General features: G+C 35.4%; 1 protein-coding gene across 1 annotated transcript in view; it reads right to left on the minus strand.

The window, feature by feature from the left end:
• Positions 1–3,618: 3,618 nt before the first annotated feature.
• LOC105217266 (homeobox protein aristaless) overlaps positions 3,619–20,851 on the minus strand; it is an 84,193-nt gene continuing 66,960 nt past the window's right edge. Inside the window, exons 5-6 of the mRNA XM_054227385.1 lie at positions 5,742–6,004; positions 3,619–4,658 (exon numbers count right to left, since the gene is read on the minus strand). Of these exons, the coding sequence (XP_054083360.1) occupies positions 4,097–4,658; positions 5,742–6,004 (825 nt within the window). The 3' untranslated portion in view covers positions 3,619–4,096. The remainder of the gene's footprint in view (positions 4,659–5,741; positions 6,005–20,851) is intronic.

The following is a 20,851-nucleotide window of genomic DNA, read 5'->3' on the forward strand; positions in this document are numbered from 1 at the left end:
GCAACAAAAATAAAAGGAGGCAAAATGCACAGAAATTTGCTTGCTGCATTTTCTGGGCGCCTGGTCGCATGAAAGCGCCGATATCGCATTTTTAAAGCATTTTTGCGAAATTAAGGAAATTTGATTATGAGGGAGGGGTAGGTGAAGTAGAGGGGATGCCTAAAAAATATTATTTGAATTTGAGTTTTGTTTACTTTTAAGTGAATGACCAGGCGAACATAAATATATGTAGCATAACCTATACCAGATCATCTCGATCAGCTGAGTTTTGTTTATTTTCATTGCAAAAACAAAAATTCGTTTCAACTGCCCAAATAAAACAAAAATAATGGGTGTCTACGTAAACAAAATCAATGCGTCCACTTACTATGTTTTGTGAACATCTGGTGCATGGAAATGCATACCCCCTTCGGTGAACGCACAAAATGACCAAAGTGAAGAAGAAGAGAAAAAAAAATCAATGAGTGATTTCTCACTATTCTACCAGGCGACCAGAAAAGGCAGCAAGGCACGCAGAAATTATTTTGATCACTGTAATGTGCAAAAACGCAACGAAAACAATGCATCAACACAAATGCGTTCCAAATGTCTCGCTTCGTTCCGCAATTATTCCTTTCGTAATTGTTGTAAATTCTTTTGCGCACATACAATGCATTAGAATAGAAGAATGTCAGCAACAAAAATGATGGGCATACACAAGTAATACTGATCATTGCGTTTGTTATTGTAATGTGTAAATATGCAAATCCATTAATGAAACAACAAATATAAGTTTAGATTTTTCTTCAATGTTTCCCTATTGTGTTTTGCTTACTGCATGTTATAATTGTTGTAAATTCTTTCATACACATGCAAGGTATTAGGACAGAAAAATGTCAACAACAGTAACTATTGAAGGCTGCATGCGCTGAAATTTGATTGCAGAAATTTCTGCGCGCCTGATCCCATGACAGCACCGATTACATTTTTTTAATGTGATTTTAGTAAATAAAAAAATATGAGTGTGGAGGAGGAGGTGCGTAAGTAAAGGGAGCCAGTAGGTAATCTCTCACTATTCTACCAGGCGATCATGAAAAGCACACACAAGTAATATTGATCATAACATTTGTTATTGTAAAGGGTCTGCAGGCAACTCAAATAAATGCAACAACAGGTATTAGTTTCGAATTTCTCTATTTGTTTCGCAATTATGTTTTCCTTTCGCAATTGTTGTAATTTCTTTTGTACACATACAATGCATTAGAATAGAGGAATTTCAACACAACAGCAAGGCATACACAAGTAATACTGATCATTGCGTTTGTGGTGTGTAAATATGCAAATCCATTAATGCAACAACAAATATATGTTTCGAATTTTTTCTATGTTTCCCTATAGTGTTTTGCGTACATGCATGTTATAGTTGTTGTAAATTCTTTAGCACACCTACAATGTCAATGTATAATAGAAGAATGTCAGCAACAAAAATGATAGGACCTGCATGCGCACAAATTTGCCTGCTGAAATTTCTGAGTGCCTGGTCGCATGACTGCGCTGCTTGCCCAATTTTAAAGCAAATTTGCAATGAGGAAAAAAAATATGGATATGGTGGAGGGCGGGTAATGAAGCAAAAATGTGGTTGAGCCAGTGAGTGATTTCACAATATTCTACCAGGCGACCAGAAAAAGCAGCAAGGCATGCACAAGTAATTTTAATCAATGCATTTTTAGTGTAATGTGTATGCAGGCATCCCAAATAAATGCAACAATAAATATTAGTTTCAAATTTCTCTCCTTGTTTCTCATTTATGTTTTGCTTGCATTCCTTTCGCAATTGTTGTAAATTCTTTTGATCGCAAACAATGCATTAATAGAATAATGTCAGCAACAAAAATGAAGGGTACCAAAATGCTTAAAAATTTGCTTGCTGAAATTTTTGGGCACCTGTTCCCATGACAGAGACAATTGCGCAGTTTTAAAGCAATTTTTGTGAAATAAAATATGGCTATGGAGGAGGGAGGAGTGAAGTGAAGGGAACCAGTAGATGATTTCTCATTAGTCTTCCAGGCACTCATGAAAAGTAGCAAGGCATGCAGAAATAATATTGTATTTGTATTGTAATGTGTACCAGACAATTCAAATAATTGCAACAATAAATATTATTTATTAGATAGTTGTTGTACATTGCTTCTGCATTCTATGCATTAGAATAGAAAAATGTCAGCAACAACAACTATTCCAATAGTGCAGCCTCCAGGCTGCATGCATACAAATTTGCTTGCTAATATTTCTGGGCGCCTGTTCCCTTGGCAGAGCTGATTACCCAATTTAAAAGCAATTTTGATGAAAAATGAAGAAAATATGAGAGGGGCAAGGGAGGAAAAAAGTGGAAGGTCTGTAGGTGATACGTAAATATGCAATTCAATAAATGTTCGCAATAAATCGATTACCCAGTTTTAAATATTTAACAACTTTATGTGATTAATCAGGCGAACTTAAATATATGTGATCAGCTCAATTTGTTGTTTTTTTATTTTCATTACAAAAACGAAATATTAATAAATTGCAGGACAAACAATAAGAAGGAATAAGTAGTGTATTTTATTTTCTGAATGCCGGACACGATTTTATCAACTACTTACTTTGAAAAATCGCATATTTACCAGGCTTTCAGAAATTGTAAAAAGCATCTTAAAGTCTAATTTTTAATTCTCAAGCAAGATAACTTACATATCGTAGTAATTTAAATCTTTCAGAAATTGCTAAAGAGGCCTTAAAAGTCTCTTAAAGCAAGATCCCATACATTTTGGAGGATCAGTTCAATTATTCTAAATTTTCATGCGAGATCCTTGTTTACTATTATTCGACTTAATAAACAGATGTTAATAAAGTATACAAAAATAATTCAAATTTAATTCGAATTAGAATAGAATTATTAGCGATATGTAAATTCAATGTCATCTATGAGTACTTTTTGAGCGCCTCATCATACAAATATTTGATATAATTATAATAATTCCGACTACCGATCCATACCTGAGCTCAAAGTAAAAGTATCAGATGAACAGAAATCATTAAAAATTAGGCGAAGACTCCAATTTTTCTTTAATTTCAATTTTATTATGAATGCTTGGTGTGCCAAAAATCAAATCCAATTTAAACTCCTCAATGAAATATCCTCCAACAACCAGTCGGCCAGAAATCATAGCAAGTCCAGGCGAACACCTTGCCAGTGAATGCACCATGCAATACTAAAATGCGCAGCATTTCAAATAAGTCGCCGAACCCATGCGTTTCACTTGCCATTCGTTCCTAGGCAAACGTATGATGTATGTAGTGCAGTTATTTTCGCTGTGTTGTTGCGCTTGGTGTCATTAGTAATGCAGAAGTGTAAACAAATATGTGTTGAAAAGGAATGCGAAAAATTTCAGTGTGTGTTGCTGCATATTTGCTTGCAGTGCGTGTATGAGCGCCTGGTGCCTGGGAGAGGTTTTAATATAATATTTTGTTGTTTGACAGAGTGGGTGACGTCGCTGTGTGTTTATAAATCTGGGTTGCCATATACACCACAATTTAATGAAAAATAAATAAAACACTTAATTTTATTTCAATATTCACATATTCATACAGTTTGTGAATATCACAAACACTTTATTACGCTAAAATTACTTTTTACAGATTTTCAATAGAATTCAAGTTTTCAAATACTAAACAAATTTCATAAATTTCTAATGGAATACATATTTAAGTAACTAACTCTACTGATGCATGCTATTCTTGCATATAAATACTATTTACTAAATATATGCGACTAAGTCAAGATTGCTTTATTGAGCGCACTGGTACTAATTTTATATTTTTTGATTATATAATTAAAATAATGAAGAAAATAATAATTTAAAAACAACTACACTAATATACATACATACAGATGACTTTATAGCCACAAGCAAATTGATAATAATACAAAGTAAACTAAAATTTAATTTTAATACATTTTAGAAACAACAAAATCGAGGAAATTTTCCATAACTTTCCACTAGACCCCTCCAGCACTTTCTTTCACCCTCAAACCCACTACGTGGGCGCTTCACCAACGGCAGCAACTGCAGCGCCAACTAGCTGAGCACATCGCCGTGACCATTCTGACGCAGCAGCTCCAGCTTGAGCTCATGTTCGCGCGCCTTCAAACGCAATGCAGCAATGGATGAGGTGCGCCGATCTTCGGGTGGTGTGCCGGTACGTGGCAGTGTTGAAGATGACGCTGCTGATTGATGTGATGGTGAGTGCGCCAACTGTAGCGGTGAATGCGCGTGACTTGGCGCTGCCGTTTGCTGTGGCGGCGGCGGTGGCGCTTGATGCAACATAGACAAGCTGATGCCGGGCGATGATTGGCCTTGTTGTTGTGATGGTGCATGGGAGTGTGCCAGGGCTGGTGGTGGTGCCATCGATTGCATTGTCATGGATGTGGGGGAAATTGGTGGCGAAGCGATGAGGTGATTGGGTGAATGCAATTCAGGGGATGAAATAAGCATTGGTGGCTTGACGGCGGCGATAGTTAGTTGTGCCGGCGGTGCTGGTGGTGGACGCGGCACAGCGGTCATATTGGCTAGGAGCGTTTGGAAGGATGTGGTCGGTGAGTACATGCTAGCCATGCCGGGTAGTAGATGTGGTGGTGCTCTGTGAGGAGAAGGGAAAGAGATTTATATTAGTATACATTCGAGTAAAAATTAGATAATTATATGTATGATTGATAAGTGTGTGAAAACTTGTCTTCTAAGTTTAGAGGTTGGTCATTATAAGTTCTTTGGCAAGCGATTTGCTAAGGAACTTTGAACTCAGAACGGCATCTCCTAATATGGTTTTATAAGCTCCCTGGCTCGAAGATCAAATAAATATACTTGAAAGCTAGAAATAGAAGAATCCGGAATATCTTTCTAAGTATCCGAAAGGCGAATCGAAATATTATATGATTTGATATCATGCGGAGATTTGGCCGTAACTCTAGAAGGTGGAACCTAGTTGAAAAAATAGTTGGACTTTCGTCGCTCGGAGATCGAACCTAAGCTCTACAGATCTTGGTAATCTTTTTCCTTTGTTAAATTCAAGTGTAATAATTGGTCTCTTCGATATGAGTGTTCTCGATATAAGTTATACCAGGAGGATTGATAACTGAATGTTACCTAAACATCTAGGCGATAAAGGGCAATATTTCGTCGATTCCTATATTGGATCGAACCTATGAAGTTCAGAACCTTTAATTTTGGTACTTACAAGAAGGAAGAACATTTTTATGCGATAATACCGTGAGACTCAAGACTGGACAAATTGCTCCCATAGAACTAAACTGTTTGGTTAAAGAGAAAACCTAAAGAAATCAAGAAATAACGAGGTATCGTTAAAGTAATGTTGTTTAAATCATTAGAATACTCTTAAGAAAGTCTTACTTCAGCAAATTGATTCGGTTGTTCGAAAAATTGGATCCAGTTTGAGATTAAAGGTATAACTTCACTATGTCTAGATCGAATCTGAAGCAAGACAAAAGCGAACTGCCAAACGAACTAGATATGGAAATGGTCTAGTAAGTAAGTTGGTTGGAAGTCTAAGGTCTAAATTATACTTTATTTTGGACAAGAGCCCAGTCTTCAACGTACCTTTAAATGTCATATTCTTTGCATATGTTTTTCCTCCAGTCACCTCTTAAGGACGTGCTTTTAGAAGTATGTCTAATGTAACAGTTTATCACTTAACTTCTGAACTTACCTTTGAAATTGATTGTAAAATCCAGATGGCAACATCGGTGCCGCCGACAGGTGTGGATAACGAAAGGCGGCCAAATTAGCCGGCGCATCAAATGGCTTGCGCAAATTGAAGCCCAGATGCGTGAATGGATTCGGTGGCAATGTTGGACCGACCACAGCTTGCATGGCGCCCGGTCCACTGGGCAAATACGGGTTGTACGGATGTGATTGCGGTCCCACCTTCTCTTGTTTGCGCCACTTGGCGCGACGATTCTGAAACCAAACCTGTAATAGCAAGAAGAAGAAGAAGAAGTTAACAAATGAGCATAATTGAAAAGGAGTTGATATGTAGGATGGACGGATGGAAAACAAAGTGGAAATGAAAAATGCACGCTTTTAATTAATGAAATCTAAAGTTGATTTAAAAAATTAAAGAGCAATAGGGAAATAAAACGCCCACTTCCTGCAGCTATGGTAGCTAGGTCGCTATGCGTTCGGCAGTGGTGAGTTGCAAGAGTGGGCGTTGTGCCAGCGGCATTGAGGTATGACAGCGTCGGCGCTGTGTAACGAGATATCGTCCGAGAGGGGAGAGGGCGCATTTCTTTCAGTTTACTGGAGTTGCAATTTGCCCGGAATCGTTTTAATTAATTCAACATCTTTTCCAACATTTATTATTAGAGCGCTCCTGTGCTGAGCAAGCAGGCGCGCAAGCGCAAGCGAGCGAACAAGATTGCGGCGCATGCGCACAGTGGCAGCGTGTAAGAAATGCATGCATGCGGTAGCCAAGTTAAACAAACATGTGGGCGTGGTGTCTGTGTGCCTCAATACACGCCCAATTAATTAGTTTTGAACGAAACAATTTCAACCATCGATTCGGTGTGCTCTGGTGAAATGAATTAGTGGCAGCTAGTAGATTTTTCGGTTATTAAATTGTGTAGACAGAAGGGCGTTAGAGGGACACAGATTTGGTGATTTTCAAATGAAAGCTCAAACTGTATGTATGTTGAACGAAATTTTAGCTTTAAAATAGACATGTGATTAGTGGTAGAATAGAGGTTGAATCAACATATCAGTCGACTGAGATTGTCAGTCGGCTTACAAATATAGAAATTTCAACCAAAAATAAAGGGAATTTTAAGATTTAGAATAACACGGTTTTGAAGAGTCCAAATGTCTACATTTTTTTTAATAATGTTGATATACATTCGCCTGAAAGACAGACAATTTTCAGCTTTATCTGTAGCAGCCTCTCTAATGTTATACATTTTTGACTGCTTGGTGATTTTCGATTGTTAAAAGCTCACAATTCTTGAATTCTTGGCCATAAATAATACTGTAATGATAATCCAACCTCCATATTCACCGGACATAATTAAGTTTGACATTTTCATATTTTACAAATATACGAGAAATCGCTAAAAGAGTCAGACCTTCCCAAAAATCGAGTTTGAGAAGTGTTTCGACGATCATAAGTGTATAATATCGTATGAGGATTAATTGTAAGACGACAACATTAGTGTGGACTAATGAATAATGTTTTTTTTTTCAAGAAACGGAAATTCCGTTTATGTTTTGAACAGACCATGCATTTGAAAGAAAAGTTAAATATCCTTATATTGTTAAAGACAAGTACTGGAGCTACTAATCAAAAGTAGTTCAATGGAGTTTTTGTTGATCGCTAATGAGCTAAACAACTCTATGAATAGTGGAGGTAAAATTAGATTTGGCTTTCGCTGAAGCATTAAATGTGGGTAAAACAATATAAGAGATTACGTAATACTTCAAGCCTGCTCTTGACTTTATAATAATACTTCAACTTAAACTGAAATGGGGTTGTGTTGTAAGCTGTAATAGGGGAATTGATTATTATGTCACAAAATATCATTTGAGTTTAACCTCTAATTTCTAGTTTAATTGGAATTGGAATGATACATTGAAAGAATGTTAAGGATATTTAGTTTTCAATATATAGCCTTTTTACGCAGGAGCTAATTGATCAATTAACCGGTATCTGTTCGATTAAAACGCTTATTAAGATCAATTTACCATACAAAATAAAAATCTACATTAATTTTTAATTGAAATTTAATCAACATGGAAATTAAATGCAACTCTGCGCCAAAGACGCACGATATACGTTCTTTGTCTGCGATTGGTTGAATTTTTTGATAAAAAAAGCTACGGTAGATGTCGCTGCTAATAATATCAAACAGCTGATGAAACTTACCAACTTCTTATGAAAAGCAAAAACAAAAATGTATAACAGCTAATCGCTTATCGAGTAGCCAACAATGCAAAAGGCAAAAAAGGGTTTCTCAATAAAAATTTTGATTGATCAATTAATTTGGCTGTGTAAAAATGCTATTATATCTTTATATCATGGCCAAGGCGACTTTTAATTGAAAATAATAAGAAGTAACTTTACAGCTAAATAAAGAAATTAACTAATTGCTGTATTGGTATTTAATTCACAATAAATTGAGAAGTGCGTTTTATAAGTAAGAGCAGTAAATGAAAAAAACGAAATGTTCTTAAAAGGGACACCATAATGCCATTAATATTAAATAGAGAACATTTCGAACTAAAAAATCTAAAGAATATTTATAATAATTTATATAAAAATTTATAAAATATTTACTGAATATTTTAGTTGCAATTGACTTCTCATACAAAGTTCTTCAATAAAAGTATGATATTGACTCCAACAATAAATATGAATGTTGAATTTACTTAGTATTGCACGGACAAACAGCCTTCTTTAGTGCCCACTTTTTTTTTGATTAAAAAATTTTTATACTCTCGCAACATGTTGCACAGAGTATTATAGTTTTGTTCACATAACGTTTGTTTGAGTCACCAAGAAATAAAAGAGTTAGATATGTGGTTATGTATATATAAATGATCAGGATGACGAGTGGAGTTGAAATCCGGTTGTCTGTCCGTCCGCCTGTCCGTCCGTCCGTGCAGCGATAACTTGAGTAAAAATTGAGATATCTTAATGAAACTTGGAACACATGCTCCCTGGGACCGTGAGAGGAACCGTGGAGGAATGAGCAAAATCCGTACACTGCCACGCCCACAAAATGGCGGAAACTGAAAACCTATACAGTGTCATAACTAAGCAATAAATAAAGTTATAACAGTAAAGTTTGGAATAAAGGATCGCACTAGGAAGGCGCATATTTGGATGTAATTTTTTTGGGGAAGTGGACGTGGCCCCGCCCCCAAATCGGCTATTTGTATATATCTCGCAAACCAATAAAGCTATATAAACCACACTTTCTGCAGTCGGTTCTACTACGTACCCCACCACACACCATGAAAATAGTTGAAATCGGATAATAACCACGCCCACCTCCCATACAAAGGTTAGGTTGAAAATTACTAAAAGTGAGTTAACTCACTACCGAAAAACGTCAGAAACACTAAATTTCACATAAGAAATGGCAGATGGAAGCTGCACTCAGATTTTTTTACAAAATGGAAAATGGGCGTGGCGTCACCCACTTATGAGTCAAAAACCAGGAACTACTCGACCAATTTCAATGAAACTTGGTTTGTAATAGTTTCCTTACATCTCAAAGATATGTTGTGAAAATAGGCCAAATCGCTTCACAACAAAGCCTACTTCCTATATACCAGAACTTTGAAGACGATCTGAATAGTTTACTTTACAATATATAAAGTAAGTACTAGAGAAGATATCGGTGCAGAACTTTACACAAATACAACGTTTATAGTGTGGCAGCACCATTCTAAAAATCGCCAAAATTTGACCATAGGTTTTCAAGGCCCCATATATCGAACATGAGGACCTCGGTGCTTCTAACCTTATATTAGGGTTTCCAAATTTCAATGGACTTTATACATCATATCTGACGAATATATGGGTCAAATTGTGTGTTATACTAATAAAATTAAATAAATAAATTGCGAAAGTATAAAATGTTCGGTTACACCCGAACTTAGCCCTTCGTTACTTGTTTGTGGTTATTTTTGTTCAGAGAAAATATTCTTGAAGAAATATGTATTTTATTTATTTATTTAGTGGTTCAGTGGAGTCATTATTTATAATTATTTCTTTTGTAAAAAAATAAATAAATGAAGAAATATAATAAATTTTTGGTGCGGATCTGGTTTTATAGGAATAAATCTTGGTCCTTTGAGAGACTCCTCACAGTAAGTGAATTAAAAAAATTGTTTCACATTAGTTTACTTAATTTTTGTATGATTTATAATTTGATATGATTTATAAAAAAAAAAACAATTTCAAATCATTAATACGAATTTACTGAATAATTTTCCCACTTCACTTTACTGGTTGTAGATATTTCTAAATACTCCAATACACAACTGCTACAATTAGAGTCACTAATGAAGCCTCTGGCGCTAAAGCTTTCAAACAAACTGAACTTTTCACAAATGCGCTTTTAAAAATCACAAATTTAGACAGCTATTAAATCTAAATTGTTTAAGTCAATTACTGGTATGCATATACATATGATAGCGCCAATTTCGTTGATTTAATTTAATTTCAATTTCTTAATTGACTCAACTAATTGACCTAATTGAATGTGATTTAAGTGTTGTCGCGCATAAATGATATTCAAAAGTTTATGTCAAATCGATTAAGTACATTTTTTAGGTTAAAATCTTATTTTTATTTATTTTAAAATTCAAAAACAATACTTAAAATCGGAGTTTATCGAGTTGAATTAAAAAACATACAATTTAGCGCAAAAATTCAACACTCAAGCATTTCCGCCATTACTGGCACAGTGTTGTCACACATATTCATATTTCTCCATGAAATTCATTTACAAGCTCACATACACACACACACCCGTGATTATCAATTTGCTTGTTTGCTTTTGTTTTTGGCTTTGTCATTAATTCTCGTTGTAATTACGCGCCGCCAATAGCCGACGGCGACAACTGCCAATTGCAACCCGGCGGAAACCTGCTTTCGACGCGCACAACGCCTTTCCCACAGCAACACAAAAGGGGGTGGTGGCGACGATTACAGGGTTAACGCCTAATGGCGTACGTCTGCAATGCTGCGCTGCGTTTCATTGCGTGCTTGAATGCCACTGTATATATTTATAGACGAATGTGTATGCGTGTGAATACATTTATGACTTAGCTGTTGCGTTCGGTCGGTTGGCTGCCTCGTTTTATTGCGTGCGCACGCGCGTAGCGAATCGCCGTTGGATCTAGTTAAATCCCTCGCTTTTGTGGTACGGCGTGTATGTAAATTCGCGCTGATTAAGCGACAAATGCCAGTGGCTATATGCATACATACCTATATGCATATATAAATGCGTCTATCTGTATGCGCATGCGAAGCTTGTTTGCTTTTGTGGCAAATGGGCGCATTATTAACGTTTTAAGTGGTTTTAAAAAGATGAGCTCGTTGGTCAATTAAATAAAAAGCCAAGCACGCCTGTGCCGAGCCGTACATCGTGTGCTGCACAATTGACACCTGGACACTTTGGATGCCTGACGGTAATGGCGGCAGGCAGTGGCGTGGCAAGGTGTTGCAGTCGTATAAAACGCTAAATGACCCTGTTGAGTGCAAAAATGGGTTGCGGAACGTATATATGTAGGCACATATGTATATATGTATTCATTTTCGTTCGTGTAATTTAACTGGATTATTGGCTGATTTATGGTGGTAAATGCTTATTTGCATGGTTCGTAACAACGCACTACCGTTAGTTGGCCATAATTTATTTAAGCATTTTTGGCTGTGTGGCATGTTTGGCTTTTAGTGGAATTCTGTATATGTTTGCTAATTGCCCAAACGTTGGAATGCCAAGTAAATGGAGTGGAAATGATTTTTCGAAGTAAGATTTTTACATTGTAAGAGAAAGCATATGAAGAAATATGGTCTTATTTCATTTGATACTTGAAAAAAAAAAACTGGAGTTTTTGAACCACAACGTACAACTATTATTTTTTTAAGTATATGCATCAATTTTTAGAAACAATAATTAATCTTATCTAAGCCTTGCTTGTTGCTTTCGTACCACAAACTCTCATATCTGAATAGCAGTGAAGTGATACTCATTTGATATGATCCTATTTGCCTAGTCACGATTCTTGGTAGTAAAACTCGTATATACCGAATTTTCATCAAAGAACTATACAAATTAAGGTGCTTTTTGTATTCTTAACGGTACACGGATAGACTCAGATAGCCGTAGCAATACAACTTATCTTTCTAACCACATTTTTACTATATATTAAGGGATCTATATATATTATAAATGTCCCGATTCGATTTTCATATTAAATGATTTGGAATCATTAACAACTCCTGAAAATGATATGGCGTATAAACTAGGTCAGCACACTGTATAAAAAGCTTTTATAGGCCATCGCCAGTCTTTTAGCTAACTTAACTAGTCTAATAGAGGCCCCCTTCGCTAAATAGTATCGAGCTCCCGTTCAAGGACTGTACCAAATACCTGGGGTTCGTCTTGGACACCAAATTTCTGTGGAAGTACAATGTGGAGGAGAGAGTAAGGAAAGCTAGTAATGCTCTGTATGTATGCAGGAAAATGCTCGGCACTACCTGTGGGGCTTTCTCCCTCTCTCATGCTACACAGCGTAAGACCAATTCTGCTCTACGGTGTTCTGGTGTGGTGGACGGGTACTAGAAAGTCTATGTATCGGAAGCCGATAGAAAAGGTTCAGCGACTTGCAGCGTTATGTATAACGGGGCCCTAAGAACCACTTCAACGGCTGCTCTAGAACAAATATTAATCCTGCCACCTATAGATCTCTTTGCCGAAACCTGCTCAAAAGTGTCTTTGGCAGCAGGACAGCAGTGGAGAGGGTCGCCAGGAATATGAGGCTACACTTATACTGGGTGCCAAGCCATAAAGGCATCGAGGGCAACGAAATCGTAGACGGGATTGCCAAGAGTGGTGTACAGCTGTCACCCGGAAATATGATCAACATCGGTAAACCCATGCACATTCTGAACGACGACATTGACAGGTACATGGCAAGAAAACTCAAATCTCGTTGGAAGGATCTACCGGGGTGTAACACTGCAGAGGTTATGTGCAAAGCTGTATATCAAAAATATATAAGGTTCCTACTGGCGCTCGACAGACAAGGGCTGTGGGACCATTGTTGGTATTCTAACTGGTCACAGCGTAGTAGCGGCACATGCCTATAAGATGGGGCTGTCAGATTGGGAGGAATGCAGAAAGTGTCAAGAGCGGGGCACCAAGGAAACAGTAGAGCATCTCTCGTGCGTTTATCCTGCGTTAGCGAGACAGCATTCCAGGTACTTAGGGGCCTCACAATACGATAAGTTATAGGAGATATCTTTAGTGAAGCCTCATAAACTATTAAAATTCACGTCAGGCTCAGGCATCCTAAACGATGACTACTACTCAGGGAACATGTGAAGGCATGATAATAGAACTAGTGAAACTAGATCCGACTTTCTATATTTGATGCTCTTTAAGGAATGAGTTTCAGATTTGAAAAGATCTTTCAACTAAAATCTTCATCAGGCCCTGGTATAAGTAATCTTTAATGGACCTGAAGGAAGGGCTATTAATAAAAGTCTCGAAACAATAATGAAAAACAGCGAGGGTCTTGACATGGTTATATAGGGTTATTCGATTTTTCATCGGAAAGAGACGAAGTTTTACTAAGAGAATGGTTAACGACTATATAGATATTCTTTCAAGTCAAAAACAAAATACTTTTGTTAGTAACAATATAGACTTTTTTCTTTGAGTTCCTATGTATTATGATTTTTAAGATTGCGAGTATGGAATTATGAGAATATTATAGGGCTGTTCTGATTTAATAATAACTTGCTCAAAACTTGTGAAATACCAGCAAATAGCCTAAAAACAGAAACCCGTATGAAACTAACCTTAATATCAAGTAAATTTTGCTTAACATCTAATAAAACCGTGAAACAACTTGAAACAAAACCCCGCTTAACGTTAAATCGCATGTACAACATAATCATTACAGAGTATTACATTACCAGAGAGCGCTTAAGTGCGAGTGCAACATACTGCATAAATGAAGGCATGCCAGGCGTTGCAATTACATACAAACATACATATGTATGAGTATGTGCTGTGTGCGCTCATACTCGGTGTGATGTGTTGATGTGATTACTTTTCACAGAATCAATTAATGCACTTGGCTGACTTGATTACATGACGACGACGAGAAGGTGGCGGCACGCTTGAGGCTGACTACAGGGGCGGCAAATAAATGTAAACAAATCACTTTTGCTCAGTGTGAATGTGTGTATATTATATTAGTTAAGCTGCAGTATACATATGTGGTACATATTATACATAAGCTTTTATGCTTGGTATGCCAGTATATTCACAAACCGCTTCGTATTATCTTTATGCGGTTAATTTGCAATTATCCAGCGTCTTAACTAATTAATGCTAATTTACGATTAGTTGCAGGCTAAAATAAAACTGACAGCCGCAAAACATAAAATGGACATGTACATACACACATTGCAATGAGGCAATCATATTATGCTACAAGTAACAATATGTGTAGAAAATTAAATTAAAATACTCGCAATGTAATTGAAACGAAGAAGAAAACTGCTGAAAAATGGATAATCATATCTGGAATCGCAATACTGGCTACATTACACTGTACAACACTCGCCTGGGTATTGTCAAAGTAATTTTTCTGGATTCGAAATAGTTTTATACACCCTTGAATTAAGAAGAAATGTGGATTATATTCACATTTTGGATTTTTTATTAGCTATATCCTGTAATTAATAATAATCCGTTTAAAAAGTCGTTTTTTCGAACTTGGAATCCAAATATTTTGATTTTGGAAGCAAACTTCGAAAATCAAAGAATACAGCTCTTTAAATTTGGAAAAAATTAGTTTGGTCCAATTCCCAGAAAAAAAAGATTTTGACGTATAGTGTTGTTGTACCATGTGAATTAACTATGAATAAGTTGTCTATTTAATAAAATGTCGACAAATCTTATATGGAAAATTTAAAGGATATTTGAAATTTGGAAAATTAAATATGTATGTTTATATAATTCTATATACGAGCAAATAATACAATATTACTATTTACTTTCATAAACTCTGTAATTTGTAATGAGGTAAGCCATTTAGCTGGAATCTGTGTAAGATCATTTGATGATATCTGAAATCTTTATTGTGAGCGAATGTAGGCAAACTGGTTATCTGAGGGCTTTCCTTGTTAAAGTTCAGTTACAGCATGTTTAACAATTATTAATATTCACTTTCGACTATAAACTTGACGTTCTTAACTTCTTAGGAATCATCTGGAACATAGTGTTCTGTTCATTTATACAACTGTGTGCTAAAGTTATATTCAAACACCACTAAGATAGTTCATTTTACGAGAAGAAATCGTTTAACGCGTTTTTAGAAGTGGACATATATATAATATTTTATTTGTCATCTATTTCTACTATTTAAAAATTCAATATTTATTGTTAGGCTTTGAATAAAACAGATCCAATAAATAAAGAAATATTGAAGAAAAAAATTTATCTTCGAGTTATCGACTTAAGTTTCACGTGAACATAAAGGACTCTATGGGACCAGGTCAGCAGGTTTGCTGGAACTTTATGTGTATAAGAAAGGACAGCCATCTCTCAGTCTAAGGTTTAGATTTGTGATGAACTCTAGAAGTTTTGTCGATATTTCAAGATTTTTTTCGTATTCAAGAAGTCTTATTACAAAGGTGGGACTTTTCTTGTTCAATAAGTGATCTTACGATCAGAAATCAGTCACAAAACTTAAAGCTAGTTTATCATATACTAAAGTCTAATGAATGCCTGAAGATTATGGAGAATCTGTACCGAACAGAAGTTTATAGCAATCTGTCACCAAAAAAGTAAATTTTGGTAACAATGTTTATGAGTTTCCGCTGGATTTGTAAATGCTTAGTGATAATGTGGGTTTGATCAAGAGGAGGAGGAAAAATGGAGTTGCCATGAAAATTTCACTTGAGTTTTAAACGAGTTTTAAGGTTAAGGATGTGGGTTGCAAGATAAGTCACGCGAAGAGATTCATATCCATTAGTAGTTCAGCTAGGTTGCGCTGTGATCTCAGAGCTTTAGAATGCTTTCTACAAAGATCAACTTCAACTTCTAAATTAAACTGGAGTGTCATAGAAGTACTGCAGACAATGTTCATATAAAGGCCCTGTGTCAAGCATCAAAAATGTCAAATGGCATTAAAGGATAAACAACTCTGGTAACAACCGAAAACAGTGACGTCCTTACGAGATTTCACTATATTAAATTTTCAAACCACTATTTTGTTGATTGCAATTATTAATGCTATTGTCTTCTGTTGTATTACATTTATTGGTAGCGATTTGTTGTTGTTGTTTATTTTACTTGGCATTGCAGCTGTCATTATTGCGGTAGTGAGTTTATTAGCGCAGCGAATTACGTTCCAGCACGAATATGTGAATATCAAGTTGAAGGAGACGTCAAACACATATAGCAACATGCATACATACATACATATGTGCATATGTGGTGGCAATGTTTTCTTGTTGTTGTTGCTGCAACATTGCAGGTGCAGATTGATTGAGTTGCCACTAATGGTGGTAATTATGACTGGCATTAAATTGCATTGTGAGTAATAGGATTACAAAAAAACAACGCTTGGCAAAAATTTCCAATATCAAGTTTGTAGCTTAAGTCTTTTGTTTAAGGGTTTAGCTTAGCTTAGCTTAGCACAAAACGGGGATTTGGATTAAGCAGAAAAGTTGCAAAAGTGTTTAATTGGGAAAAAACTAAACTACTACGACGTGTAAACTTAATCGCAAGCCACAGCTTAATTCAAGTTGAAGCAAAATTAATTAGAATTTTTGTTGCAATTTTATTTTTGTTGTTGTAATCAACACTACCATATGTATGCATTGTTTGGGCGCAATAAAAAATAATAAAAAATCATATTGCCAAGACTTTTTACAGCACAATTATTTTCATTTAACGCTACAAAAGCAGCGGTAAATTAATTGTAGCCAATGCTGTGGGGCTAACACAAAAAAAAAAATAAATAAATACAAAAACAACAACAAAAAGCATAGTTAATTAAATTTGACATGCTCTATTATTTAGCAATTTGCAATTAGCGATTTGCATTGAAATGCAACTATCAACACAGGCGGCCACCAAGTTTACAGCAGTTGCCGCTGGCTGCGCTGCCGGCGTCGCTGCCCACCACGTGGTTATCAAGCAGTCAATTACTGTAATTGAAACCAGATGAACATTTTAATTTACATTTTTGTATTTAAATTGCTTTTGCTACTTCATACTAGTTGTTGTTGTTGTTTTTACATTTTGATTGCCATTCATGCTGCTTGCGGTGGCATTGGTGCGACGCTTTGTTTCACTAACGCTGAAACTATGTTTGTATATATATATCTATATACAAGTGTATGTGTGTGTTGCAAATTTGCCTGTTTGCATGTTACAAAGTGTGATAAAAAAATTAATGATTTTCACATTTGCTTATTACAATCTTTTAATCCATTACATTTTTGCATATAAATTGCTTCTTAGCTATGCTCAAGTATGTGTATACATATATATACATATGTATGTGAATGGCTAAAGTGTTGATTTATTAAGAACAAGCATATTGTTAGTGAGCTAATTGTCTTAAAGGCTATTTGTTAGCTTATAATGGCTAATAAAGGTACTTGCTAATATTTTACATAAAATTCTTCTACAGATTATCCTACAATGTTTAGCTAATGTGAAAATGGCTTTTCGTGCCACAAACTGATTAAAACTCAACAAGATTGGACATCTGCATCTGTATATATCGAAGTTTTAATAGCATTTCTTAAGCCTTCCCTTAATACATTTATATTAAATATATAATTTTTATCGCCTCATTTCCTGACTTAAAATACCGCAATTAACTATTCCAGAAAGTCTGCGCTAATTGCAAATTTTTTTGCTTTAACAGCTCATACATGTTACTGTATTAGTATTTTTCACCAAATACCATGTTCCGACCGACATTGAAAAAATCTTCCAAGCACAATTTGTGGATTGTGGCACCAAAGTCGTTCTGACCGACATCGTGTGATTTCGATGCGATGCGTGAGAATGGTAAGTTTTAGAATCTTTAATATATGAAAACACAAATTTTAGGAAGAAAATCCAATTTTTCTATGAAAACATGTTTTCACTGTTGGTCCGAACATAGTATTATATGTGACCTGGTCTACGAAAAGGGAAAAGGGAGCTAACGTGCGAAAAAAACAACAAAAAAATGTTAAAAATAAACAACAAAAAATCAACTGAAAAGTGAAAAGACCGGGTCACATATGAAGAACTTAGTGAAAGTCGAAAAAAGATTGTTGAGGAAATAATGAAAACACCTACAAAATGCTGTTGAATGTTCGAAAAATGAAATTGATCCATTTAGCTGACATCTTAAAGATGTGAAAAGAAACTAATCAAATTTGGAGTAGAACAAATTAGTCAAAATAGAAATTATCGTTCATGGATATTTGGTCATACGAAAACAGTGTGCTTAGTGAGTGTACATATATATGGTGTACAATCGAAAAAGAACAGCAACGATTTCACGATTCTAGTATATAGAGTTGTCCAACCATAATAAATTTTCATAACACATCGAAGTTCACTTGACATTTATCCGAGTGAACTAAACGAAATGAATCCAAACCAAAGTTATAGCGTATATATTCCGAAATACTCATATTATCATATTCATCGATATATTATGGATACCTCCGACTACTATGTAGCGTTATTGGAACATCTGAAGGAAGAAAGGGTCTATTTGAAGAAGAAGAAAGTGAAAATATATAAACTATATGGCTTCCGTATCCAGCGTATTCTCCCAATTTCTGTTCTTTGGATACAAAATAATGTTCACTGAATACAAAATTAACGACAATGAATAAAGCAATCGCCCTGATTAAGGATTATAGTTGAAGGTTGCTATAAGTACTATATCCGCTAATATCCTCTGATTCAACTATGTTGAAAATTAGTTAAAAATATGTGCTTTTGAAACTGATATGTGTGATATGTTTCTCTCAAAAAGTCAATAAAGTTGAAGTCTGAGTAGCAATGATTTGTTTGTGGAAACACTTATCAATGTGAAACATATTTTACAAATATGACTAGACTTGTTGTTAGGTTACTTTTGTTCATTTCAGAAGTTAAAAAAATATTTTAAGAACTTTTAAGACAAAAATTGGTTTAAGTATTTAATTGGATATTTACAACAACCATTTAACACTTCACCAATATTTTGGCATAAAAAAGCTGCATAAGAGATGCAGATTTACACAAGAAGAGCATGGATAAACCACATAGTTTTTTTATAAGACAAAATTTTTCTTGGAACGTTTACAAAAACAAAACAAAAAATTTCAAAAATATAAGACGTTTGCCCAATGAGATTTCTTTTCCTGATTTTGAATAAAAACAAGTAAGGAAAGGCCAAGTTAGGGTGCAACCGAACATTTAATACTCTCGCAATTTATTGACTTGATTTTATTCAGATAACACACACTTTGATCCATATATTCGGCATAAAGTCCAATAGAATAATGAAAATTATCATATACTAGCTGACTCCGCAGTCGTTGCACTGCGTGAAATTATTTGTTTTGAAAACAAAGTTGAATTTGTATAGTGTTAGAAAACATTTATTTGCGATTTTTCTAAATATTTTTTCAATGTAACTCAGCTTAATAAACAACATTTTTTGTTTTCTGTTCCGGTGCGTACAGAGAAGATGATTTTTCAACTCGTGAATGAAATTTATGCCACACACCTCCAGTGACTGTCTTTGAGACCTGTGGATTGTCATCCCAAATGCAAGTCTCATTGGAAACTGAATACGATTGAACTGAAATGGCAAATCGTTGGAACTCAAAGAAATTCGTGGAATCAAGCATTCGCCCCTTGTAAGTCCCTTTAAAAAATTCTTGCAACTATTACATTATTCGATAGCTGCTTGAAGATTGCGAAGCATAATAAATGACAAAACATAATAACAAAGAATTTAGAAATTTCACTGGATAATTCACAGCTTCGTCTTCATTTTCAACATGATCGATCGATGTGTATGAACACAAATATCCCGGAAGTTGACTTTAAGTCGTATAGATTAAATCATCGACATCGGTATTTTTGGCATTTAAAAATCTGCGTGCACTCAACCAATCGTAGTTACGATAAATTTGGTTAATGTTCGGATTGATATCAAACCATTAGAAGTATTAACCAGAATTTGCCCAGTTCTTTGCAGATCTTATGCGGTGCTTTCCTGTTGCAGGAATACACGCATATTCATGGTCAATCATATGGTTTTCGCGTGCCGCCACAAGTACGATGACTTGAGACATGCGTTCAATTCCTCCGCCGCTGTTGATTTCGAAATAACAGAATGAGTTTGTCAATAACAGTATCATTACGCCACCAAAGCGACGATTATTATTCCACATATCTTTCATTGTTCTGTCAAGTGCTTCTAGAAAATTGCGCTCATCTCATAGATGTTTCATAGATTTGCATGATTAACTGAAGCTACAGTGTCGATTGTACCGTTTTTCTAACTTCAAGTAGCATTGCTGCAGTTCCAGTAGATGCGAGAGCCAACGTAATGCCATTTTGAGATCGTATTGTTGCCAAAATCAAAGATATCAGAATCAATCAGGATTCCCAGTTCCACCGTATGCGTATCAAGAAATAAAAGTCCACCATTTCCATCATGGACAGCCTTAACCAATTCATCATAGGTTGTCTTTCGCTGCTCATTAAATAATGGAACATTTCTTTATACTTGTTCCAAAGTATTCTGTCGTATGCACGATTCAGTACATCTCTAATTTGACGATTTGGTGATGGCATATGAATTTCAATGCTTCATTGTAGATGTCACCGTTCATTTGCAATTCTGAATTCTCTGTTGCCACTTGCCAATTTCCGACTTTTTCGAATTGTTTTTTTTTTTATAGATAGATTGAAAAAAAAATGTATGGAAAAAAGTCACTTTTTGGAATTTTACAATTTTCCGACTAAACCTTCCAAGATCCACAACGAACAACCTTTGAAC

The sequence above is a fragment of the Zeugodacus cucurbitae genome, chromosome 3 (genome assembly GCF_028554725.1).
Source record: "Zeugodacus cucurbitae isolate PBARC_wt_2022May chromosome 3, idZeuCucr1.2, whole genome shotgun sequence".
Taxonomy (NCBI): domain Eukaryota; kingdom Metazoa; phylum Arthropoda; class Insecta; order Diptera; family Tephritidae; genus Zeugodacus; species Zeugodacus cucurbitae.